The sequence below is a fragment of the Lipophrys pholis genome (genome assembly GCF_963383615.2).
Source record: "Lipophrys pholis genome assembly, chromosome: 2".
Taxonomy (NCBI): domain Eukaryota; kingdom Metazoa; phylum Chordata; class Actinopteri; order Blenniiformes; family Blenniidae; genus Lipophrys; species Lipophrys pholis.
Window position 1 is genome coordinate 7,928,049 of NC_137636.1, and position 26,372 is coordinate 7,954,420.

The 26,372-nt window shown below is 40.4% G+C and overlaps 2 protein-coding genes across 3 annotated transcripts; both read left to right on the plus strand.

Annotated features, from left to right (window-relative positions):
* Window positions 1-1,396: 1,396 nt before the first annotated feature.
* Window positions 1,397-7,124, plus strand: LOC308106770 (uncharacterized protein). 2 transcript variants are annotated; one of them, XM_080458684.1, is made up of 10 exons: window positions 1,397-1,485; window positions 1,912-2,110; window positions 2,381-2,574; window positions 2,684-2,899; window positions 3,889-4,309; window positions 4,454-4,587; window positions 4,674-4,913; window positions 6,011-6,172; window positions 6,271-6,360; window positions 6,455-7,124. In XM_080458684.1, the coding sequence occupies exons 2-10, from the start codon at window positions 1,912-1,914 to the stop codon at window positions 6,623-6,625; spliced, it is 1,827 nt and encodes a 608-aa protein (XP_080314810.1). In that variant the 5' UTR covers window positions 1,397-1,485; the 3' UTR covers window positions 6,626-7,124. The 2 variants fall into 2 exon arrangements, with proteins under 2 accessions (XP_080314810.1, XP_080314811.1); XM_080458685.1 differs by having other exon boundaries at window positions 2,390-2,574.
* Window positions 7,125-7,236: 112 nt separating this feature from the next.
* pir (pirin) lies at window positions 7,237-26,167 on the plus strand. Its single transcript, XM_080458273.1, has 10 exons — window positions 7,237-7,343; window positions 9,388-9,487; window positions 9,582-9,674; window positions 12,495-12,575; window positions 15,913-16,119; window positions 19,280-19,364; window positions 20,321-20,365; window positions 22,782-22,864; window positions 23,567-23,633; window positions 23,750-26,167. Exons 2-10 carry the CDS (start codon window positions 9,395-9,397, stop codon window positions 23,866-23,868), a joined length of 873 nt encoding a protein of 290 aa, XP_080314399.1. The 5' UTR covers window positions 7,237-7,343; window positions 9,388-9,394; the 3' UTR covers window positions 23,869-26,167.
* The last annotated feature ends 205 nt before the right edge of the window (window positions 26,168-26,372 follow it).

The window sequence follows — 26,372 nt, forward strand, 5'->3', positions numbered from 1 at the left end:
TTCTCGCTCCTCCACTTTATATAGTTTACTTCACATGCTGAGATTTTCTAATGAAAAACACTACCCATGGCTTGCAAAACAAGATCTTCGGGGTAAACTACACAATTACAAAATATTAACAGTTTTGCAATACTCTTCATTCAAATCTGCCTGAAACATGTTATGCCCTTGTTTTACTTGCACAATAGGTAGTCCTCAGATTAATAACAAAGATATGCTGAAAGCTCCAAATTAAAATAAACACTGTGAAATACAAACTTTTACTCCACACATCACACTTGAACATAGTGTTGTTGTTGTTATTGTTGTTTACACCATGGGAAGCCCACTGACTAACATGTTGAATTAAACACTGTAAGCAATTGCAGTAAATTTACGGCCAATTTCCAGCAGTAATATACTGTATTAATTTAATACAGTTTTGTACTGTAGTTTGCAAGGCATTGTGGGCTGTTCATTACGAAACAGCGCACAGGCCTTCAACAGAATGTTAATGTGATACATTACAGTAAACTACAGTATTTCCTAAATATGGTGCATGAGTTCAAGTTCTTCTCTGTAGCCCACATGACACTGTTAATTTTGAATGTTGGGATTTTAAATATAGGTGAGTCACTGTAGTATGCCAGTCTACAGCAAAATCACTGTATATTGGTGGCGTCTCTGCTGCCAGCACTTTACTGTAAATAGAAAAAAATACAGAAATATACTGGATTACACTAATACAGTAACAAGCCGTGAAGTCACTTTACAGAGAAATTCTTCACAGTGAAGAACTAAAAATACAATGATGCATGTGCGGCAGTCATGTGATGAATGCATTATGACTCAAACGTAAAAATAAATTAATAAATCCTCCCCTCCATACAGATATATCGTCTGTTATTGTCTTTGTTGTTGTTTTTGTGCAACTTTCAGGTCTTTTGAAACCTTTGGGCCTTGACTGTATGTCTGTTGCCACGGATGAATCTTGGTGGTTGATACTCTGCTCCTGATTAATATTTAGTAGAACCTAACATTTCTTGGATTAAACCAGATAGTTTATAGATGAAGTTACTAAAATAACCTCTCTTGACTGCTTTAAATTTAGCTTTCAGGATTTGTTGTTTGAGAGTTAGTTTTTGTAGCAATCCTATCCATCTGTCTATTCATTAAAAAAAAAGGTACATTCAAGCCAATTTCTTTTCGGGTATTCACTCCATCGACTGTAAATGTATGTACTTTATCCTCCACCCTTGATATTTAAAAACTGAGATGAGTTGTGTTACTAAACCTATACAAGCCCTCACATGAATAAACAGACACGTGCTCCCTGAAGCTATTTCAAGCTTTCCTCTTGCAGCCTGTAAAGTCCAGCTAAATCTGTAGAGCGATGTATTGAGTTACATGAGAGGCCACTGTCGCAAAATCACAGGTCAGGAGAGTTGAGGCACGGACCACGCTTCCACAAGCTCACAAACGGGCACAAACGGACTCTTCAGCCAGGTAACGCTCAAACACTCCACATGAATATACAGTGAGTGTCCAGGCTATTAACTCTGCAGCCATTTAAACTCTGTTGCCAGTCTGGAAGAGGTTTTACATTATGTGAAATGTTAACCTGTGAAAATTACGAGGAGCACATGATAAAACTACATTTGACGTTTTGGGGTATAAATAGAAATTCAGTCATGTTAATGAGTGTTTGCATGTTTTTTTAATTGACTATTGCACAAAACTCCTAAAGTTCCCCTTCATTCATGTTGTGAGCGTCATCTGATCGATCACAATAAACCACCACAGAGCGAGGGGCATGTTTCAGTTTAATAAACTGACTCTGAAATATCTCCTACACTTGCTCATAAAAAACATGGGAAGCTGTAAATCAGGGGCCTGTTATTGTGTTAAATCCCACCGTTTGTTGTGTTTCAGATGGTGATTCTCGATGTGGTGATAATCGGAGGTGGCCCTCATGCCTTGACCCTTGCAAGTTTGCTCTCCAGCCATGACTCTGACCCTGGACGTGACCCGCCCACCTCCCCCTCCCCCTCACACCCTCTGCAGTCTCACCCCAAACCTGAAACTTCCAACAAGAAGCGCTGCAATGGCAAGAAGAAGAGAGCGACCACAGGCACAGTTTTACTTTATTAAATTCAAAACACAGCATACTGACATTTTATTGTCGTCAGTGAATTCACAGCTGTTTTAGGTTAGGAATGTTGGCAGATTATCAGCTCCTAGAGAAAACTCACGCAGGCAGAGGTGGAATATGTGTCTTAAAAAGCTTCAGTGCAGATCTGAACCAGCCGCTAGACTGTGAGGCTTCAGCACTAACCCCTACAGCAGATATACTGTATCTTCAAATTTGACATCTACGTTTTAACATGTGCTTTGTGATAAGTCTCTGCAGGTCACAAGCCAGAGGGGCAACTCGTAGAGTCGACCATATCAGAGCGGGCTGTCCCCCCCCCGCTGAGTCTCTGTGTGGTGGATACCTACGGGGAATGGGCCGCTCTGTGGGAGAGTCAGTTCACCGCTTTGAACATCCCTCACCTTCGCTCACACACGCTGGTGCACACAGACCCTTTCAACAAGGTACAGGCATAAACAACCTCCCCTGAAGCAGATGGGTTGTTTTTTTCTTCTTCTTCTTCTTCTTATTTTTACTGTGAATGTAAATAAATGTGAATATTTCACCCGACAGAAAGCACTTCAGGAGTTTGTTCTGAAGCAGCAACGCTCAGCAGAGCTTCACAGTCTTCCAGACCAGGTTCACATTCTGGATGAAAACGCTTTCTTCAATGACATGCGGCTCGGCAAGAAGGAGAAGAGACGTCTGAACGTCACCTCAACACTCAAGAAGAGTCCATCCTTCAGTCTGCCAGGAACCCAACTCAGCGTGGACTTTTTCAGAGACCAGGTATGTGTGTGTGTGTGTGTGTGTGGTGTGTGTGTGTGTGTGTGTGTGTGTGTGTGTGTGTGTGTGTGTGTGTGTGTGTGTGTGTGTGTGTGTGTGTGTGTGTGTGTGTGTGTGTGTGTGTGTGTGTGTGTGTGTTTGTTTTGTGACTCCGACGTCACTGAAAACCAATAAATAATTTAACAAGTGTGTGTTGGCTTGTTTGTTTGAAAGCAGTTTGGATTTGGCACTACTACTACCTTGGACTGTGAGGTTTTTTGTTTTTTTTAGTCCGTTCATATCTAACGCATGACTGCTATCTGATATTAAAAATGTAATTAATAGTACTAATGATTCATGCATGACAATATCATTTTAGTTACTCTTATTTAGATAATTAACATCTTTGAGCCAAATATCACTAAAATGCCACTGCAAAGTCAAATGACCAGTCCAGGACTCTCTTGGAGTAATGTTAGTAATCACAGGAGGGGCCTCTGGCTTTGCCCGTTCAGAAGTTGTTGAAATTACATTTTACTTCTAGGGAATACCAGCAGACACTCTCCAGAATCTGGACATGATCTGGAAAACTGCTCATTGCTTTTACTTCAGAGGCTCCTGCTTCTGTATGATGGATATTAGGTGGGTGTGTCCACCAGTGTATGGCTTCACTGTTATGTTTTAGCAACACAGATATCAAAAGGGAGTTTTTTTTTTTTTTTTCCTGGAGGATGTCTGCAGGGACAAAGGTTGGGAATCACAATCGACATATAAACTGACCAACAGAAGTGTCAGACCTTCTCATCATCAGTGACCCACTGCATGAAAGAATTGTGCTGGTGTCTTGTGAGAATCCTGAGAACGCAGTGCTGCAGCACACACAGACACATTTGATGGTTCCTACACAAAGAAAGACATGGACTAACGTCGGTGTTGTCCTTCATGGAGTATGAGCATGAAAGTCTGAGCGCTGCTATCCTGAGTTGTTTGACTCGACCAATCCGAACACGCAGGTGGAGAGATACAAGTTGGATAAGGTGCTTGTGAAGGGAACAGTGGAGCGCATCACCCCTGTGATGGAAGATACTGACGAGATGGAGGTGGAAGAGAAAGGCTGGTTAAAAGGACACGGTTCAAATGGAGACAACAAAGTGATGAATGGAGGAATGGAAGCTGGGGCAAGAAAGAGAGTAAGTTACTTTCAAGTCCGACTTCAAGAAGGCAACATCCTAAAAGCCCACCAAGTGGTTGTCGCAACCGGTCCAACTCGTGCCCAGATGGCCAACATCCCCATGTGGGTGAAAAATATTGGCGAGAACTTTCCAGAGGGGCGTTTGCAACACACAGTTCATCTCATGCACCATCTACCAAACTCTAAGCAAAGATGGAGAGAAACCAACCGTGAGAGACAAAGAGAAACATCTCCCACAGCAGGTAAGTTACATTTCTCCTGATTATGCACCAGACAAACAGAAACGTTCAGAATCGTTGAGCCACCGTAACACCCAATGTCTTAAATATTCACATGCATATGCTCACACCTGCTCGTCCCTTTACAGTCTGCTTATGTGTGTCCAGGACTGTGTGTAGTGTGTGAGGCAGGGCAGAGAGTAATGGTAGTTGGTGGAGGTCTGACCAGTGCTCATGTCGTCTCAATTGCCCTGCAGCAAGGTGCCAGCCATGTGACATGGGTCATGAGGAAGCACCTCCAGGTCTCGTGACAGTCTACAACATGAAGACTGGAATCATACCGATGTGTCTCCGCCACACATGCTAGTCATTGTTGTCTCTTTTACAGCTGAAACAGTTTGATGTGGGAGACGTGGAGAGCTTGGTGGGTCGCTACTCCCACGTGGAGCATGGCATCAAGATGGACGGTCGAGCTTACCTGCGGCAGTTCTATAATGAGCGGAGCCTCCATAAACGACTGGCCATGATCCGCCAGGCAAGGAAAGGTGGTGCCGTCACCCCTGAGGCGTACATGCACCTGCAGCCATTCATAGTGAACGGACAGGTGGAGGTGAAGACGTACTGTCAGGTAAAGGTGCACGAGATGCTTTATCCAACCTGTCGTCATGGCACGCAGAAACCAGTCCCAGCTGACGATGGGCGACGGCAGGTTATTCCCTGGATGCTTCACCAGTGCATTACACGGCAAACACAAAGAGACAGACATAGTAATTTAAGATCCTAATTTAACTATCAATGCGTGTTTTTGAACTGTGGAACACGACTGGCTGGAGTACACAGAGAGAACTTGTGCAGCAGAACACGCAAACTCCACACAAAAGGCAAGAACAGGGAATATGAATCAATATATCAATATGAATAAACACTTTTCTCGCTCTTCACATTCATGGTTAACAATGACAACGGGTGATGATTAGAGTAACTCTGACGTCCAGTTAGACCTTACCAGTGGGGAAGAAGCAATATCCGAAACAAAAACAGACAGAACTCACTGCTCTCACCTAAAACTCAAAGAGCAAGACTGACTTCCCAAACTGCAGAAGTGCCATTACTCAATTAATTTTTTTTAAACATCTGAAATAAAAATATAAAAAGCAATGAACTGATTTGTCATTCTGCCAGTTCCTCCCCTTGCACATTTCTCACGTGACGTCAGTCTACTTTCAACAACACTAACCAGGTTTTCTCTAAATTAAATTTGAGCTCAACCAAGTCCCAGGTCCTGTGGTTTGGTGAGAAGGGTTCCGTGCCCATTTCGTTCTCTACAACTAATGGGACGGCACTAAAGCCAGTTTTATAATTGCATTCTCTCCTTCTTTTAAGTAGGATGCAGATTAATGTCAAATCTAAAAGTGGCTTTCTGTACAGAATGTGCTCCTCCTGAATTCACTTTAGTCAACAGTCCGTCCCATGTTTGATTACAGTGACACTAATTAGGAATCAGCCTCTAAGACAACTCTTCACCAGCTCGATGCTCTTCATCACTCTGTTCTCCATTTTGCCACAAATGCCCCTCTGAGTACACATCACAGTACACATTGTGAAGCTCCCGGTTCATGCTCATCTAAACCCTGACTCTGTTTTGTACTGTATATGTGTCGTCTGCCATGAGCCTGCATGTAATGTAATGCAAAAAGGTAACCTGAACGTTGTTCACCTGTCCAGGTGAGCGAAGCCAGCTGGTGCTACAGGAGCCAGGGGTGGAGCCTTTGTCTCAGCACTGGGGACTGCTGGAGTGGAGACATGATCTGGCTCGCCACTGGCTGCAAACTCGATGTCAAACAGGATCCGTTGCTTTCTGAGGTGATGGAAGAGTTTCCCATTCAGGTGGGTGAGGCAGGAAAAAAAAAAATGCTTAAAACCATGCTGCAACCATGTGGAATGCTGCACCGACTATAATGACAGGATGAAATGTGATCCTTAAGGTAATAGATGGATGGCCGTGCATATCAGAAAGCTTACAGTGGACAGAAGGCTGCCCGCTGTACCTGATGGGACAGTACACTGCTCTTCAGGTATGTCTCACATTCAGTGTGTACAGGTCCAAGCAAGACTTTTCAAAATTACATTGTACATGTATTATGTGTTTTCTTCCACTTTACTGCCCAGGTTGGACCTCATGCGGTAAACCTCGCTGGCGGACAGGCTGCCAGCATGCGAATTGCCAAAGACGTCATGCAGCATCACAAGCATGACAGCGGTCAGATGTTTAAAAAGAGCGGAGAGAAATCAAAAACTGAGGAATTTGTTCAACTGATGCACGGCCTGATGTGGCTTTGATGCAGTTCATTTATTGAAGGACTGAATGGATCTGTTTATGAACAGTCACCAGCTCTTGATCACATCAATCCATCCATCCATCCATCCATCCATCCATCCATCCATCCATCCATCCATCCATCCATCCATGCATCCATGCATCCAGCCCTAAACAGGATAAAGCAGTATAGAAAATGTACGAATAATGGGATGATATCAGTTTGTTTCAGCCTCTGTTTAGCTATTTGATGCACTGCGGTCCCTGTTTCCTCTATCTCGATGTAAAATTCATTGAGTGACTAAAACACATTTTACAATAGAATCCATGGTTATGAATAAGAGGGAAATTACCTTCAAAATATGCTCATATCTGTGGGCTTTTATGTATGAACCTGAATAGTCATGGCACACTGATGGTCTTTCTGGGTTGTGTCTCTTTTGGACAGTCTGTCTCTTTTGTGGGGTTTTTTTTTTTGTACATTTTGTGAATTGAGCATTAAAAAAAACCTTTCATATAGTCTCTCTTTGCTCTTTTTTTCTCAATTAATTTGACATTTTGTACCTTATATTGGTCTGTGAACGGTTGTTATGTATCTTTAGGCGCTGTGACGTAACTTTAGCCCCGCCCCCTCGATGACTTCCGGTTTGTAATGCACCTGCGAAAGGAGTTGAACTTGTGTACTACAGTCAGTTTTTAGTCCCATTATCGGTGTCGGAGTTGGTTTTCTTGTACTCTCAGGTAGGTGGGAGGCGCTTCTAAAACAACGTGCGGGTTTTGGTTCGACAGAGCGGTCAGCTTCGTAAGCTTCGGTGCACTTTAGTGGAATTAAACCTCGGGAATGTCAACATTACTTTGCACATAGAGGGAGATTTGGACGCAGCTCTGCAAATGAGTCTAACTTCAATTGAAGTGATATTTGTGCGAAACGGCCGAGAATAAAGAGTCCATGCAGTAACATGTTGAGGGGGTCGCTGTAACGATCAGCTGATGATCAGCTGGTGATCAGCTGCAGTGAAGTTTAAGGGGCTGAAACTCTGCAGTGTAACTTGTCATTGCTTACCTTATTTTATGTTTCCCTTATCCGCTTTAAAGCCTGTGTGATTAGCATTGCTTAGATTACAGACATATTTCGTGAATTCGCTTTTATTAGATTGCTCTCTTTGAATGAAATACACCTATAGCAATAGACTGACTGTGTTCTAATGTGCTTCCGTGCCATATGCAATCACACACATATTTTGAATACAAAAGAAATGTTTAACTGAACGTGGCTGAAGAATCGTGCAAATAACAATGTTCCCCCATGGTTTGACAAGCCTAATTATTTCATACCTGGAAAAATGACCTCACGTAACAGAATCAAAAAACTGCTGGTGGGAACTACAGATGTGCACGTGATGGAAAAAGACAAAACAATTGGTGTAAATTAGGAGCACGAGAAGGAGCACTGGTATTAAGAACAGATTCTCAAGCACAAAAGCATTGACATCTACTTCACAGTTTGTATTTACAGCATATCATATTGCATGATACAGGTTCAGTGAAGACCATGCAGTCTTAAGTTGCACTGTCAGCATTAATGTGAGGTAGGACACGTCATCATGGTTGTTGTAGTGTTCTCCTCAACATCTGGTCCTGCAGTGCAGTTCCAAAAGATTTGCACAAGCAAGGCCTTGTATTTCGCCTTCATTGTTGCTCTCGTGTTGTACAGTGAGCCAAGTTCACCGATCACCGTTCGTACAGTCAACCTGAGGGTGAATAAAACCACGGCTGCAATCAAAACAGAAAATAAAAAATGAGAAGACAATCAAGAAACGCCAGCACACTGCACACACAGCGGTTTTCTAAAAAGGAAAAATCTTCAACCACATCCACATTTTCCATCTACGTTATTCATTCCCCGGCGGAGTATTTCAATGACACACAGGATGTTGTTGTCATTTGTACTTTATTGAGGTTTGTCACAGCTTTGTAACATTGTGTGTCAAACTTGTTGCACCAAACTTTCTAAAACCCACCTCGTATGAGCATGAGACAGCGAAAATCCAAGTTTATATGAGCCACACTACTTTAACATGCTCAATCATCACACGAATACCGAACATTTAAATCTTTCATGTAAAATTGTGTTTCCTCATCGTGAAGAGTTGACAGGGGTTTTCTTAAAGTGAAATCAAGGACATAGAATCAAGTCCTTCACTTCTTTAGATTAATAAAACCTTCTCGCGTGGAACACACATGCAGTTCCAATTAACCGCCCCTCAGAAATAACAGAGGCATCTTAAAAGCCAAAGCCCAACAACAATACACACTCCATAGCAGAGCTGAAGTGAAACTTCTCGTTGTGTTTTTTCTTTCCTGTTCAGGGAGTTTCCCTGTCATTCATTGTAGGCTGGGAAATTCTTTCATCACATGAAAGAGTATGAGTAACAGAGTACTCGTGTGAGTAACAAAGTCGGGTGTATAAACAGAAGTTTGTAAGATTAAAAACAGCTGAAACAGAAATATGTTTAAAGTGATTTGAAGCCCACCGAAGATCACACAAAGTCACCTCAAGGTGGATGTGAGAAAATGTATGTGGAAGCAATATTAAAAGGTGCGACACAACTTTTTAAGTCACCGATTTCAATATTTACTCGACAAATGATTTGCATTTAATAAAGCGATCTTGTAGATAAAATTGCACGGATTTCATAGCAACAATGTGCGGTTTATAAAGGTTAACTCCGTCTCATCCTCTATTGAGTAATGCTGGGTTGTCTTATTTGTGTTCAATTGGCAGAAGAACAATGAACGTGAGAAAAGTGGAGACGACCGTTTTGAGTGTGGAGCAGGCAGAGGGAGTCGGTGCGAAGGTGCGCCGGAGCATCGGGAGAAAAGAGGTGAATTTCTCAAGGTTTTCGATGTCGACGTGTTTCTCCATCCGCCTCACAGTGATATCACCCTCCACCATCAATCCACATATTCTATTTTCAGCTGAGGAATTTGGATCCTTTTCTGATGTTGGACGAGTTCAGAGTCAGGAAACCTGCAGGTTTTCCAGACCATCCGCACCGAGGATTTGAGACGGTGAGTTATAATGCATGAGAGCCACGCTGTTATCGCGAGACAGTGAAAACCAAAAACACTTTTACCCTTTATTGGGTATGTAAATACTTAAGAGATTAAAAAGTTTAGCTTTTATAAAAATTAATGTCATTATGCACTTGGTGTACGCAATGAAAACTGGTATTTGACACATTTCATATTTTCTAGCTTTAATAATAATTGAATTAACTTCTCAGTGAATATCTGTAAAGTCTTAGTTAATTGGGCTTAATAAACACATTGAACATATACTTCAAATTAGACTTACTATATAGATACTAGATGTAGGTTTACAGTTTTTATCAACAAGTACATATTAAGTGTATTGACTGGGATCAGTAGACGGTTAAGCATATAAACACAACCTGAAACATTGTAAAGTAAATTAGTTTGGAGTGAAAAAGTAACGTGGTAATACACTTTTTTAAATATAAAAAAATAGCCCGATAAACATTTAAATGGGAAACATAATACTGAACAGCAAGTGAAAAAGAGAAGTATAAATTACCACCACTGAAACTGAAACTTTCACTAAACCTTTTAAAGCGATGTTTTAAAGTGTAATTTCTATTGTTGCCACCAGAGGGCGACAAAGGTCTAGTGTCAACGCAGTAACAGCGACACTTTGACTTTTCATGTAAAAAATACCAATAAAGATACAGATGAGATTTATTACATTTCCTAAAATGGAATATTTCAAGGCATATTTTTTTTTTTTGTGTTTTTTTTTTTTTTTGTAATTTTATCTTGTATGTCATTAAAATCCAAAATATAGTATCTTAAAATATTACTTTTATATTTAATGAGTTTGATTTTTTTTTCAACTGAGGGGCATAATGATCTCGGTGAAAATAAATATTTTTTGATATATTTTAAAGAATTTTGATCTTTACATTTAGTAAATTAAAAACACTAAATTGTTTACTTGTAGTTCCTATAAATACAGCAATTGGCTGCATTTTCACAGTGGCTCATTTGGATTGGTTGGGTTTCTCTCTGAATTGAGCCTTTCGTTCAGTGTTTTCAGAATTAGCACTCACGTTATAATCCGAACAACTATCAGAGAAGGTGACGACCACTAAACATTAGAAATTGACATAATTAACCACTAAAACCACCAGTGGAATTACAGTGTCAGGTTGTACCTTGAAAAAACCAAAACAATCCCCAGACGTTGTCCTTAGATTGCCAGACATCCTCCCACGTGTATTTGATTTGGCAGAGGCAACTCAAATCTCCCGGTGTGGGAGGACAGCATCGAGCTGCACTCCCAGCATGCCTTTCAGCAGGTGTGTTTGCTCACACTCGCATGACTTTTGAAATGGGACAGCTGTGGAGACAGATCACACGCAGCTCACTGCAGGGGCCTGAGCTTTCCTCCTTTACACAGATGTTCACCTTTGAACCGGTGACCCGCCTTCAGCACTTCTCTTCCCGTCCAGTCTGACCACTGCAGCGGCCAGATCACTGCACAAGTGTCTGCCGGCGTTAACAAAGCACTTTATTTGGAAGTTTGAATTTATGAAAACAAAGAATGTTTTAAAAATGCAAATGTTGTTGTTTATCACTGTCATATTTCTGTTATTCAGAAGGCTGTACAGTGTTATAGCGGTTTGCACTTTTGCCCCATAGAATAAATCTCTAGGTTGGACTAAGGGAGCATCTGTGACCACAGAGATGAATGGATGGATATGTTAGTTAGCCCAATACAATATGCATATAATTGCAAAAAAAAAAAAAAATCATATCACAAAATGAATGTTTAAAATAGTTTAGAAATCTTTGTAGACATCCATCCATGTTTCATGTGTCATTTATCCAGGTGAGGGTCACAGTGAGTTTTAGCCAATATCATCTGACAATAGGTGAAATGCAGTGGGACTCACAGGTAATTTATTCACTAAGGCTTCGTTCACACTGCAGGCCTTGATGCTCAATTTCATGTGATCATTCACATTACATTTTAAACGCGACCTCTATCAGACTGCCGTGTGAACGTGATCGAACCCGACCGGTTTGGGCTCAAGAGTGCATGAGCAGAAGACGCTGCTGAGACGCAGGTCAGCACCAGGGTTGCCAGATGTGACTCACTGCTTTCAGCCCAAACAACGTAAAACCCGCTGGCCTCAATTAAAAAACTGTCCAAATTTCAGCCTGTGTAGAAATCATGTTACAACCATAAAACTCTTCTATGCATAATAACGAACATGGCATAAACACACAAATGCACAAAATAAACAAAGTTAAAAGGTAAGAGAATTCGGCTCTCCATCTGGGGGATACCCACCATATCTGGCAACGCTGGTCAGCGTGTGCAGATCCATTTTCAAGTGGTTGTTAAATACAAGCCGACGAAATCTTGACAACATGAGGAGGAAAAGAAGAAGGAGGATTACAAAAAAAGAGAGCACAGCTTTTAGCATTTTGCCGCTTCCTCCGGCGCTTCTCAGTGACGTCAGTCTCACGTCAACGACGAAAAAGTCGCATGTAGAAAAATATCCGAATCGGTTCCACAGTATGCTTTTCACACCGTCACAGAACAGGTCGGACATGGGTCACTTGTGAGCAAAAAAAAAATCTGTATTGTGTCGCATTTCCCTGCAGTGTGAACAAGGCCTCATTAACCCAACATATGTGATTGAATTGTGGAAGCTGAAGTAAAACCCTTGCAGGCAGCAGGAAGAACATGCAAACCCCTCGACAGGAAGAAGAATCATACCAGGGTCGTCCTGCTGTGAGACAAGCGTGCTTACCACTATGAAGCCATGTCACCCAGCTGTTTTCTGTGTGTGTGTCTTCCAGGTGTCGTACCTTCTTGAGGGAATCCTAGCCCATGAGGACTTCTGTGGACATGCAGGACGCCTGAAACCTGGAGATCTGCAAGTACTGCCTTGACTGAGAAGCAGAGTTTGACATTTGAGCAGTGGCGTTTGTTAAAGTGTTTACAAGTGAGATGAAACGATTAGCAAGTTCTCAGTAACGAGCAACAAAACCTGCCTTACAGCACCTTTGGAGCTCCATAATTAAATAATTACCGGTAAATCTCTTTTTTATATGGGACACTTAATGAGCTGAACAATTTACCTGTTGGCCGAAGCTTCACGTGCCTGAAAACACTGCAGATTTCCCTGCAACAGCAGGATGCTGACAAAGGTTACTGTGCCCAGCCAAGAAGAAGTCTGCCTCGTAAAACCCAGTGAAACAAAAAACAGATTGTCTTTACGATTTGGTGTCAAGTACAGAAAGAAATGAGGTAATAAGTTTGACAAGAGGGGCTGATATGTGATCGCTATTGTTACATCTGAATATAAGAAAGGAGAATCATGTGAACTTATGATGAGTGGTCCTGTTCAAAAAAAAAAAAAAAAGAATAAAGAAAGGTTATGAACATATTTGTTCAATCTGTTGCTAAATAATAGGCTATAATCCCTTAACTGTTAAACCGTAATGCTGAAACACTTTTAATATTGCAATATGTTAATCTAATAGAGAAGCTGTAAACCTCTGCGGAATAAATGTGAATGAAGCCGTAACGCCACAGCAAGACTGCCATAAAGATTCCTTTAAACTCATTACATATATGTACATTATAATGTTGTGGACTCGTTCTAATTGGATATTACGCCCCGTGGTTTGTTTCCTGTTTTTTAAAGTTGTAAAATCACACACACACACACACACACACACACACACACACACACACACACACACACACACACACACACACACACACACACACACACACACACACACACACACACACACACACACACACACACACACACACACGCTGCTGACTCAGCTTCAATCTGCAGCAGTGGTTCAGTCGGTTCAGCTGGATTTGCTCTCACCCACCACTCGCAGCCTCTGTGGGCTCAGACATCCTGTGGGAGCTGCAGATGCTCAAACAGACACACACTTGTCCTTTAGCGAAGAGTCAAATCAGTCTTCGGCTTCATGAAAGGGACGAGTGGAAGCATCACCCCGGTCATGAAAAATGTTGAAAGAGCTTTTTGATTAACGTATGAATCAGTTGCACGCCCATCTAATGAAGAATCTGTAATTTCAAAACAGCGTAGAAGAGCTGATATAATCCTTTTAATCAAGTTGTGAGACTTAGTTCAGTTCAATGCGTGAATCAGCAGGTGTGTGTTGGGCCCACGCTTTGCCCTGGAAGCGGCATCAGTTAATCCTAGCACACTGGTTTTTTTTCATTTTTTTCTGATCCTTCTGTTTCCACGTGAAAAGACAGACTGTATGATGTCGAGATCAGGTCTCCGCGAGGCCCACGTCATCACACCAGGGACCTCTTGTTCTTCTTTACACTGAAAGTAGTCCTTGATAAACAGTGGCTGTACGTTATGCGGCTGTTCCCCTCAGACGCCTTCCTGGTTACATAATATACTGTATATATATATATATATATATATATAGCATTATATTACATCATACTAGAACTTTTGCACAGTACTGTGTGTATGAAAGTTGTGAATAAAAAAAACAAACTAACAGTTTTCATACATTCATACACAAATTGCATCTTTATCAGGACATCATGTTCCTTTATCGTCGTGTAATTTCAAACCCAGATCTGGGCGTCTCGTGTTCTCTGGGTTTCTACTTATTTTCTGCTGCGTTATTCATGTTTTATTATCCACCCGAAGCCTGAGAGGAAACAACTAACTCACAGCAATAAAAAAGAAAACCAAACAGCATGATGAACAGTCCCAGTTATCCGTGGAAGTTTCCAGCTGGCCCTAAAGTTCACCCCGTTGAATCACCACCGATTCATCTGAAACACTACCTGAAAGCAGCTCCACATGCTTCTCTTGGGTCTGGGTGGAGATACGCTGTGTAGAATAATGTTTTTGCTCAGTAGTAGCTTTGCAAACCTTATATTTCAGTAAATCACTGCTACAACTAAATGTGATTGATTGTGTGTGCGTGCATGTGCGTGCGTGTGCGTGTGCGTGTGCGTGTGTGTGTGGCACAATTTATTGTGACTTATTTTATACAGCGTCCCGGGTGTTGTTTGGTCATCCCCTTAATAATGAAGGGTTAATACACACACAGTTGTATGTCATGAAACAGTGTCAGTTTCTGTAAATTCCAAACTAATGTTGAGTTATTGGCAATCAGAGAATTCAGGAATAAGTATTTGTGCTTAACAACAGAATTTGTTCAACACTTAAGCACTTTTTGTCTTTCCAGTTCGACACTGTATTTCATCATATGCAGCGTAATCATTCTTAAAACATGCACCCAAGTCACATCATACACCACTTCTTTTGCAAATAACACCTTAATTAATTATATAATTTTACAGAAAGCCAGTGGGACATTTATCCCATTTAAACATATTTTAAGCTTCATATTTTAGAAATGTGCATATTTCTACTTACTTTGTTCCAGCCATTGAAAATATTCATCCTCCCACACTTTGAAAACCACTTTAAAGGAATTTTGAATAAATGTTTAAGATGAGTTTTCTTTTTTCATTTCATATATTTGTCACAGTGTGTCGCTTGCGATGCATCTGTGTGATACTGAGCTTAAAAAATTACACTGTTTTATGATGCGTTGCCATTGAAGCAACTCTTAGTGAAGCAGCTTGGCAAAGTCAAAGAGCTGAAAGTTACACAGAATGAGACGAGTTACATCTTGAATAATTTGCAGTTTTTAACATAAAGGCACGCAGACGCATTGTGATATTTTACAGCTGCCAACTAACAAGCATGTCTTTGGACTGCTGAGGAAAGGTGATGCGCACAGAGATCCATTTGAAATGTACCTATATGAAAAGGCCCTAGGCTGGAATTGACTCTGCAGTGCTTTTATGACAAAGTAATGGGTTTATGCATTTGAAATGTATTCTCCATGAGTGTGCAGCTTAGAAATTGTGTGCAACATGACATCATCCTTTCCTTTGTATTTTTTGCAGAGCGCAATTCATTTTATTAGCCTAAAGTTTGTTCACGAACATCCACAACTGTCAAAATGATATGCTTCATGAAGCTGTAGGGTTATGTTCTGTGAATGACGGCGCATCAGCCACTGTACAACATCATCACTAACAAGCATGAGTCCTGCGTGCTTTGTGTTACACTAATATCAACAGAAACGTCAGTGACAAAGCATCGGTGTCTCTTCAAATGTATACATGGAACTCAGTATTCTACCTGTAGTGTCTGCTTGACAAGCCCGTCTCCTCGTTCACCAGTGGATGACTGCCGGTCGGGGAGTGGTGCATGCTGAGATGCCCGTTTCCGAGGAGCCGGTGGCCGGCTTACAGCTGTGGGTGAACCTGCCAAGCCGAGACAAGATGGTGGAGCCAGTGTACCAGGAGCTGAGAGGCTCGGAGATCCCCAAACCCAGCCAGGGAGGAGTTACAGTCGCTGTCATATCTGGAGAAGCTCTAGGTGCAAAGGTGTGTGGGTGCAAAGGTGTGTGTGTGCCTGCGTGCGTGTGTTTGGGATTATGGGCGGGTTTGCATGAAACCTCAATCTGAGGAGAGCTGAAACTAATGATTATGTTGAGTCTCCTGCTCGCTGTAGATCTCATGATGACTGCGGGCTGCTTCAGGCAAACTGGGAAAAAAACAGCAACTATGACGCAAAAGTGCTGTGAGAGAGAGTCGTGTGTGTGTGTGTGTGTGTGTGTGTGTGTGTGTGTGTGTGTGTGTGTGTGTGTGTGTGTGTGTGTGTGTGTGTGTGTGTGTGTGTGTGTGTGTGTGTGTGTGTGTGTGTGTGTGTGTGTGTGTGTGTGTGTGTGTGTGTGTGTGTGTGTGTGTGTGTGTGTGTGTGTGTGTGTGTGTGTGTGTGTGTGTGTGTGTGTGTGTGTGTGTGTGTGTAAGAGAAAGGGATCGCCTGTTAACTGCTCCATCTGAGTCACGTCTGTCTAAAAAGAGGAAGCAGTGAAAATCAGGAGCAGATTTTTATTTTTTTTTTGTCGACAAAGAACGACTTGGTTTTTTTTTTTGTGGTGTGAGATTGTGAACATTAGCGGAACTCACTGGGGAACATTGTGAAAATCGAGGACAGATTTAAAAAACCATAGATGAAACTTTAAGCCGAGAGGTGATGTATATTATGGAGGGGAAATATTTGGATGTTAGATCAGAGCTGAGAAGAAGTTTAGATCATGTTTGGTTAGTTTGACTTTCAGCATTCCTTCATGTCAACAGACAGGAACAGTGCTAAACAGAGAATAATACAGGCAACGTGAAATTAAAATTAAAACACAAAAATAGATTGAAACTTGAAGGCCTTATTAAATACATTAAAACATAAAAAAATGAAGTATTAAAGTTACAGTGCAGCATAGAATGATTCATTGGTTCAATGAAAGGCCGCAGCAGCAGCAACTTTTACTTTTTTTCCCACTTTTGCTTGTACTGTAATGTCGTCTCCTGGTTAAAGAAGAATGTTTGTCATCGGCATAGTTCTAACGCATAAAGGAAAATGATTTTATGCAGCTCAGAATTGAAGTTACCTGCTGACACAAGGAGGCCTCTTATATTCAAAATACTTGAGTTCAGTCTCAGGTTTAGGTGAAATTTAACGCTAATGATGGGAAAAGTGTGGGTGAGGCAGAAGACAATAGATTCATTTTGAAGCCCAGTAATAAAGCCTGAAGCTTGAATGTCCATTTTTATGGTAGTTCCCTGTCCTAAGCTCATCATTTGTGGGTTTTACTAAAAGAAAGTCTTCGGTTTGTGAAACTTAAAAGCCTATTTTAACCTTAAATGTGCAGTTTCAACACATTTTCTTTTCAAAATAGTAAAAGACACAATGTGAAACTTCACTGTATTTCTACCAAAATGAGAAATTACTTCTCCCAAGCTGCCACATAAGCTCTCAGTCTTTTGCTGGTGCTTTGGCAGCAACATAAAACTGTGAGTTTGTGCTTGTAACTGGAGACCTCAGCGTGGCGTTGTTCACATTGTCCGTGCAATGATGCCGTTTGGCAGGCGCAATGTTTACCTCAGTGAGACCCGAGTGTTTGCAGCATCTGCCTGAGACATGATTTCACCCCTTTCTCGGCTGAATGTCTGCAGATAAGAAGGGATTTAATTGGTCATAGTTCCCCCCCCCCCCCCCCCCCCCAAAAAAAATAATGGCTTCATACAAAATCATTTTGAGGAATGACCTGGAAGTTTAAGACTCATTTTTGGTTTGAACACTTCTTCAAAGAGATCTTGTCAGACTCGGGTTTGGATTTCGGTTAATGCGAAGTTCAAATTTGACATTTATTTCTGAAGAGTGAGGATCGAGTACGGGGCATTATGTGAGCAAGAACTTTTCTAAAGTTAAAAGTGCAATCATGTGCTTATATGTGCCGTGAACAAGGTTACTGCAGGGCAAGACACGGGCCAACTCTGGATTGAAACATCTGTTTCCCTTTATTGATTGTGTTACTGCACATAAGACACGGCACTTGCTGTTTTTGTAGATGGGAAACTGTTTTCTCCGTGAAAACAAGTTGTTGGAATTCAATTTACTCCCATTTATATGCTCTTTTGGTTTGAAATGTTTCGGGTTTCTGTGGTAGGAGTTGACACAGGAAATGGGTTTGAGACAAGAACATTTTGCAACATGAAAAGATGAACAAAATGGAAGAAAGGAGAGAAAATTGCAGTTACAGGATTGAAAATATAAAGTCAATGTTTTGCAGGTTGCAATTTCCTTAGTAGTGGGGGTGGGGGGGGATATGTTCCCTTCTAGTCGATGCTTCTCATATTCTGATGAGTTATTTAACTACAATGAAGGATAAAACCAATTTCCTCTGCATAGTAAGTAATTATATACTTCACCAGCAGGAACAGAAAATGGTTTAAAGAGAGTATTTAAAATCAGAGTTAAACAGAACTGTCACTTTCACTGATTGGGAGTGAAACTCGATACAGTTAACTGTAAACTCACACCAAATTCTTTGTTGTGTTTCTGGCTCACCGACCAATATTTATCACTTTTCACTCTTTACATCAGTCTGTCCTGCTCGGCACTGTAGATTCTATTGTTAATCCTGAAATAAATTCACATGAAAATCCCCAAAAGTGCAAATAAAAAAAAATAAAATAAAAAATTGCTCTGGTGTGACAAAAGCTGTTTTGATTAGTTTTATTTCCGTTCATTCACTTTGCATTTTCCTATTGAAACAAAGTGTCAACACTTCCTTGCTGAGAGCAGCATATTTTCACACAGCCCTCAAAGTTTGCACAGCAGAGTTCGTATTTATTGCCTTGTTAAAAACCACTAAGTTGTTAAATGAAACGGCTCCACGAGGATGAAGGTGTCATTACTATTTCAGTAAGTCATATTTAATAACTAACTGACTTTTTTAAGTAACTCCCCACATCCCGTATGTTTTTAGTAATGATCCCACCTCTGTAAATAAAATAAAAAAAAGGGATTTTATGTTATTGATTCCACTCTACAGCCATATAAGAGGATTATATAACATTGATAGTCACAACCTCACCCACTGTAGTATTTCCAAAGATGCACCAAATATGCAGATATCACTAAACAGTGCGGGCAAGCGAGTGTTTTCTGAACATGCATTATTTTTATGTTGTTGTTGTCTAGTCTAAGGTTTTCACAAGGACACCAACCTTATACCTGGATTTCAAACTGCAGGAAGGAGCCCTTCATGTGCAGCCCGTCCCTCCAGGTAGGAAAATAACTGTGAGGAAATACGCCATTGACGAGCAACAATTTGTGGCTGTATGTTCGATGAAAGCAAGCACACGCAAACATTTGATCGTTACTGGCTGTGTCTCTCCCTTGTTTTTCTCCCATGTAGGAACCTTGTTTAGTACTGGCTTAGTTGTTGCTGGCCTTGTTGCTCTAAATGAAACGCACAGCGATACTGGGGGAACATAACACGACAATAAAGAAGTTGTTGTGCTCCGTTTAGATACAAAAAGATGCAGTTTCATATTAAAAAATGATGAAGAACAATGACCTTTTCATTCATTCATCAAACACGTTCTTGCTCGCTGCAGCACAAACTGTATAGCGTCTCTGAGAATATCTACAAAAACCTTCTACTGACGTTTCATCCACATGCCAACAGGCCATGTTGGAGCCGACAGTCTCCATCTTTAACCATTGTTGAGGGGACATCATGATAAAAAAGCAATGAATACTGAATAAAGACCTGATTCAATTAGAAATCAACACACTGAACAGTTTGTACATCCGTTGCTCCATTTTGAACATTGAATGCGTGGCAGATATTGGTACATGACAGATGAGATAATAAAAAAAAAAGACGCGAGCTTGAAGGGAAGTAGTCTTTTCTATGTGATTTAGCTGAATGTGACCCAGATAACGCTGACACTCGCCACACTCCAGGCAGCAGCATCCATTCATGTGCATTAGCTGATTATTATCTGTCCGTGAACATTTTTTATTATTATTTTTCACACAGGCAGAAAAATTGGAAGGCTGTCCGTCATTTTGACAGGTTAGATTACGGAAGGCAGCTGCTTCGCTGTGAGTCTGTCAGTCCAAATGACGGACGAAAAGAAAGTCGAGCTCGATCCAACTTGCTCAGAGAACTGTTAGTCAATCAAGCCCCCTTTATGGTTTTAAACATCTACATGACATTTCTGTGCTCAACAGGTTGGACGACGTTCATCTATACACTCTCTGGATCAGTTCACGTTGGTGAGTTTTCTTATTAGTACAAGACCTTTTCGGTTACAGAGTTGTTGTTTTTATGCAGCTGAAGGTTTCTGTGTGTTTTTTTTTTTTGTTTTGTTTTGTTTCCTCAATGCTTGCAATTAAGGAGAGTAAAACTGGACTAGATGTGCGTGCACTCCCTGCCTCGTTGCCTTGCCCACATTTCTCCCTTATCTGCGTTACAACAATGTGTGTGTTCTCAGTCCAACAGGCCCATGTGTTGTCCATCTTCATGCGTTTCCACTCATCCATCATATATTTAGCTTTTTCTCCTGTCTGGCTTTAGCTGAAATTTACACAAAATCACGGGAATTTATACAGAAAGATTGTCCCCCGTTGTGTCAGTGTTGCTGTATTTTCCATGAAAACAGTGTTTCAGGCTCAATGGACAACGTGCTGTGATCAGGGAATTCCCTGTTCATGAGAACAAACTGTTTTAGAGAGGAAACTCATTTTCAGAGGCTCTGTTGGTCTGCTCAGACCTCTTGTTTTCAGCCAGAATTCCCCCTTTTTAATACTCCTTCATAAAGTGTCATTATGCTTCGATTGCTTTCCATTGTAACGCTGCACGATCTGTCAGACGGTTTGGATTTGCCAGCAGATGTTTTGATGACACAAGAGGATCAAATTGGCTGCTGAGATTAAAGCAGTGATGTGAATTCACATGTTGTCTGGCCTAATAAGGACCAGCTGGATTAGATAAATGGTGCCAACACAAGCAGAACTGTTTTTGTTTTCTCACATTTGACGTTAACAACATGCAAACTTTTGACTGGTAATAACAGTAGAGCCACCAAGACCAGTCAAAAGTATGGATATACTGTACCTTCTCATGCAATGTTTTTTCTTTATTTTCTCTCTGAACTGAAGCCATCAAAACTATGAATACATACATATGGAATTATGTAGTGTGTACTAGCACCGCTGTGTACAAATTTGATGATCCCAAGCTAATTAAGAAGGCAAAGAAATCCAACATATGAACATATGAACCCTGCTGTTATCGTTTCCTCTGACACACACACACATTTTCCACTATATTGTTTTAAGGAGGCTTTATAGGAATTGAAAAAACACAATATGTTCAAGACAGAAGAAATAGTACAGGGTCCATGAACAGTACGCAAGAGAACACCATAGGAATAATTGAGTAGAGATGTTTGTTTGCTACCAATGAAGGAGAAGTACAAGGCACACAGACCATAAAATAAACTGGTCCTTGGATTTCAATGGTCCTTATGATAGAAAGTCGTCCAGTAGATGAAAGTGATTGTTGTGTAAAGGCTGTTTGCTTCAGCCAAGTAAGAGAAAAAATAAATGTGGTTTTTTGTTTGTTTTTTTAAAATACTGAAGTCCCGTCCAACAGAATTAAGTTAAAAGCTGAAAGATTGGAGGGAATTTTGATCAACGTCATGCCAACTGCTAAAAGGTTGGGGTTTTATCCCATTCACATTGATTTTATTATATCCACAAGTTTGCATGTTTTTATGTTCTGAGTTGTGAGTGCTGATACTATAAACTAAAAAACAAAGTACTGACAACAAGATTTCTTCCTGCTGAGATTGCACAACAACAGGAATGTAATCTAATTTTCCCTCAATGTGTCTTTTCGGAATATGTCCAAAAGTTATGCAGCTTTCACGAGTCACTTTAAATGACACCTTTACTCGGTTTGACTTTGATGTTTTTATTAGAACTTAAGGTGACGGATTGTTTTCACACTGTTATTGAAATCAAAATGGATAATGGGTTTAAAAGGGAAAATAATAAAGAAACGTATTCAGTTAAGGTTCTGTTGCACGTCTGTGTCATATTGGTAAGGAACGTTGTTTCTAAACTAAATACATAGTTTTACAATGATACGTTGTTGCATACTAAGAGTTTAACCCAGTGTAGAGTCTCTGGAGGATCATTGTGAGGCGCGGTAGAAATGTAATACAGTACTCACTACAAAAGATCCAAATGATGGAATTACTGCTAATGAAATAACAAAAAGAACAAATTATATGTCTTCATTTTAGTTTTGTTGAATCCACATGGATGCATTTGATATGTTTCTCTTTTCAGGATTCATACAATGGCTACAAAGTATGACCTTTAAAATCATTAAAACAGGGTTAAAATGACCTTTCTCCCCGTAGCTGTGACACCAAGTTTTTGTTATTTGGGATTTGAATTAGGCCACAAACAATGGGGAAGAGGACCACCAGTCGGTTTTACACTGTTAGATTTCATTGTTTTATCCCCCAAGTCAAATCTTTATGCGTTTATAAATTATAAACTAGAAGAGGAGTATTGTTTCCATTGAGAAACAGAAGGTCACCTCGGTCAAGTAAAATCATAATGAAGTTTGTGCAGACATCAAGTTAGGCTAAATAACTGTTTATATGTTGTTTTTAAGGCCCGGATGAGGAGAAGCGGCACATAAAGCCACATCACACTGTGGTGTTTGGAGACGGAGACTGTGTCAAGGTAGAAAATAAGGTGAGACTCTTAAATTGTGTCCTTTATATGTAACATACATTGATTTGGAGGACGAAATATATTATATAATGGAATCGTATATCCCAATAAATTCATTTAATTATGTACTTCCTGATTTGGTTCTCTTTGTATACTGTGAGAGTTGATTTCATTTAGAAATAAAGAAAAGAATATACTGGATACCAGTATACCAGAAAAAAAGATGTGCAACAAAGTAAACAGTAAGAGGGGATGAGCTTGATTCGCTGCTTTGACAGTTGATTTTTTTTTAATGATAAATTAAGTTAGATTATTTAAGATATCACTTGATCCTCTCTCAGTTTGACCTGTTTTACTTTCATACGAGGTAATTTGATGATTGTAATTGATATAATCAGGTTGAAATTTCATCTGGAAATTGAAAGTTCTATCTTCCTCTGGTCTACATGTCCTCCACTCTGATGAATTATTTCCAAAAAATTCATCTCCCAGGCATAGTGATTTATTACGTTTTCATTATATATTTTTTTTCTACCAAAAAAATCTACACTGTGGCAAAATGTTAACAATTTATATGTGTATGTTATATAGATGTGAGAGTGTTTTGATCTATATTTACTGACCTGTGCTGCACGCACTGATATAAATCATAGATTAAAGATGGTAGTTTGAGCCCTTGCCCGAGGGCACAGATGACAGTCCTGCTTGTGGCTTCCTCCGCAGGGCCCTGAGCTTTCCCATTTTGTGCTCATTGCTGGACAGCCGATCAGAGAGCCTGTGGTACAACACGGTAAACCATTTATGATTTGTCTTTCCATGTGGACAACATGTCAGTAAGCAGATGGAATGGCTGATGTGTTTAACCAGCTCTTAATCAATACCTTTAATGCTGTGTTTGCTTTTCAGGTCCGTTTGTAATGAACACACAGGAAGAGATCAACGAGGCCATCATGGACTACCAGAATGGCAGAAATGGCTTTGAAAGGGCTAAAACCTGGAGATCAACAATCAGAGATTCTGTTTGAACGTGGTACAAGGTTTTATTACAACAAAATGACAATGACGGAGATTATTTTTTGTCTATGTTGCTTGAAAACATGGGCATTTATTGGTTGGGGTATGTGCAGTATGTTGGCAGAGGTTATTTATGATTCTTCTTTTTTTTTTTTTTACTTGTCATGTGACGGTTTAATGAGTAAGTAAGTAAATTTTATTTGTATAGCGCTTTTCACAGACATGGAGTCACAAAGTGCTTCTCAGTAAAAACAGAGTAAGTGGAGGACATGCCTGCTTGAAATGTTTCCCTCTTTTAGACCCTCAAGCTTTTGTCTCCTGTGATCTGACAACCAAGCGTGAGCTTTAAAACCATGTCAGATTTATTTTAAAAAATCCTTTGTTTTTTTATGGCCTCTAACGAAATGATCAGGTTTGCAATAAGGAGAAACTCCAATTCTGGTTTTTAACAGCAAAAAGAAAAGCAGTTTTCTGTGGATCCGTTGTCAGGGCGTTGGTATGTGTCTTCACATGTCAGTCCATGTTTTGAAGGGCTTGTTGCTTAACCCCTGGTTGTTGCTCGCTAAGGTGTGTGGGAGCCTTATACATGGTAGCTGTTTCCAGTCATGTGTGTCTGTGTGTGTCAGTGCATGAAGGATTATGTAAATTGAGTTAAGACTCTTCAAGTGGTAAATTGCACAATTAAAGTCAGGGATTCTCAGGGTTGCTTCTTAGAGGTTTTTGAATATTTCGTAATATATAGTCTGTTACTGTTACACTCATGTTTTTTTAATGCTTATTTCATGCTTTTCATTCATCTTCATTCATTAATGTTAATTACAACTGAAAACAAATCATGACATTAAAGCGTGTTTTAATAAAATTTGTTATAAAAATACAAATAATATTTTTAGTTCACCTCCTCACTTTAACAACCAGCACTAAGTAAAGTATATTTACCATCACTTCACCAAATAGAAAAAAGAAAAAAATCATATTTAATTGATCCCTTAGATAATTTACTTCAATCCATCCTATTTATTATTAACCTTAACTAACCAGTCAACATAAACTTCCGATATCGAATCCACTTCCCTTACTTCTAGACAACCATTGCTATCAATGCTTTGGTGTGTTATTTTAATGGGAGGATGGTTCCTATATCGCGCAAGAAACATTTGAATGCAATTTGCACTGCAACACAAAGGTTTTCTTAATTTGGCTCTGGTGTCGCGTTGACGTGGTTGAAGGAATCAAATGAGATTCCTGCTTTGCTCATTTGTTCCAAATATGTATTTTTCTTGCTGAAATCACAAGTGGAAGCAGAGTGACAACATTGAACTGTACTGCCCTGTTTACACGACAACGTTTCACGTGACAACACCTAATCCGCTAAATAAAAGGAGTGTGTTCACACTGCAGCAGCGGACACAGAGACAACGATGTAGTTAGTATGCCGGGCCACTGGAGGGCGCTGTTGCTTGATTTGGTAAAGAAACTACACAGACGTGTGTGCAGAGAACAATACACTATAGACGTGAAGAAAATGGAGAGCACCCGACATCCGCATAGACTGAGGACACATCGGATGCTATCGGGGTGAGTCTCAACTATTAAACTATTGATATGGATAATAAAACTAGAATATGGACGCGAGTCGTACCACTACGCGGCCGCCATGTTTGTTTACAACTAAATGAGCAGGAGGGAGGGGGAGAGATGTGCATGCGCAGTAACAGGCTCTGTAGCCTCCGGGCAGTCTCTGCAGGAGGGATTTGCGCCGTGAAAGAATCTTTCCACTTTGGGAGCGGGATTAAAAACTTTGCGGATACAGTGCTTCCGCTAACTGGTGCCGTGTAAACGGACCCCCCAAAAGTGAAGAAAGTTTTGCGGATACACTCGAATTTGTTGTCATGTAAACGGGGCCTGCTGCCTTTTTCTCAAAACTCTTAAGACAGCAGCCTCATACTCATTTCAGTTCAGGGGCTAAACACAAACCAAGTCAATCTCAATCGGGCTGTTTAAGTAAAATGACTTAGAAATAACAACTCCAAACTTGTCTCTCATTTTCTGTGCAAACATGAACATCCTATAAATCTCTTGTTTCCTCCTTGTGTTAAGCACAGTATCCCTCTTGATTCTCTGTTGCATACAAATAATCAGCTGGAAAAGTAATTTACACAAAAGTTTCTCCATAATGTTTTTGCCAGAAATAATGTCCAAGCTTCCTATTCTTGCCTCCCCTCTGTGGGAATGATTTATCAGGTTTTTTACTAAATATGAAGGTTTTCAAAGTGTCATGTTATGTAATAATAAATGGAGTCAATGATCAAAAATACCACAGAGACCACGTGGAATGTTTGCTGGAAGTGTTTTTATAATGCTTTCTATGCAGTGAACAGAATAAAGTCTCTTTAGAATGATGGATGATATTCACATTTCCTACGCTACTTTTACATGAAATGCGTTTGAAGGAGAAAGTGGGTGGGGTATCCCCGGGACAGGGGTGGTGCTGGCATCTCAGTTCGCCTCACAC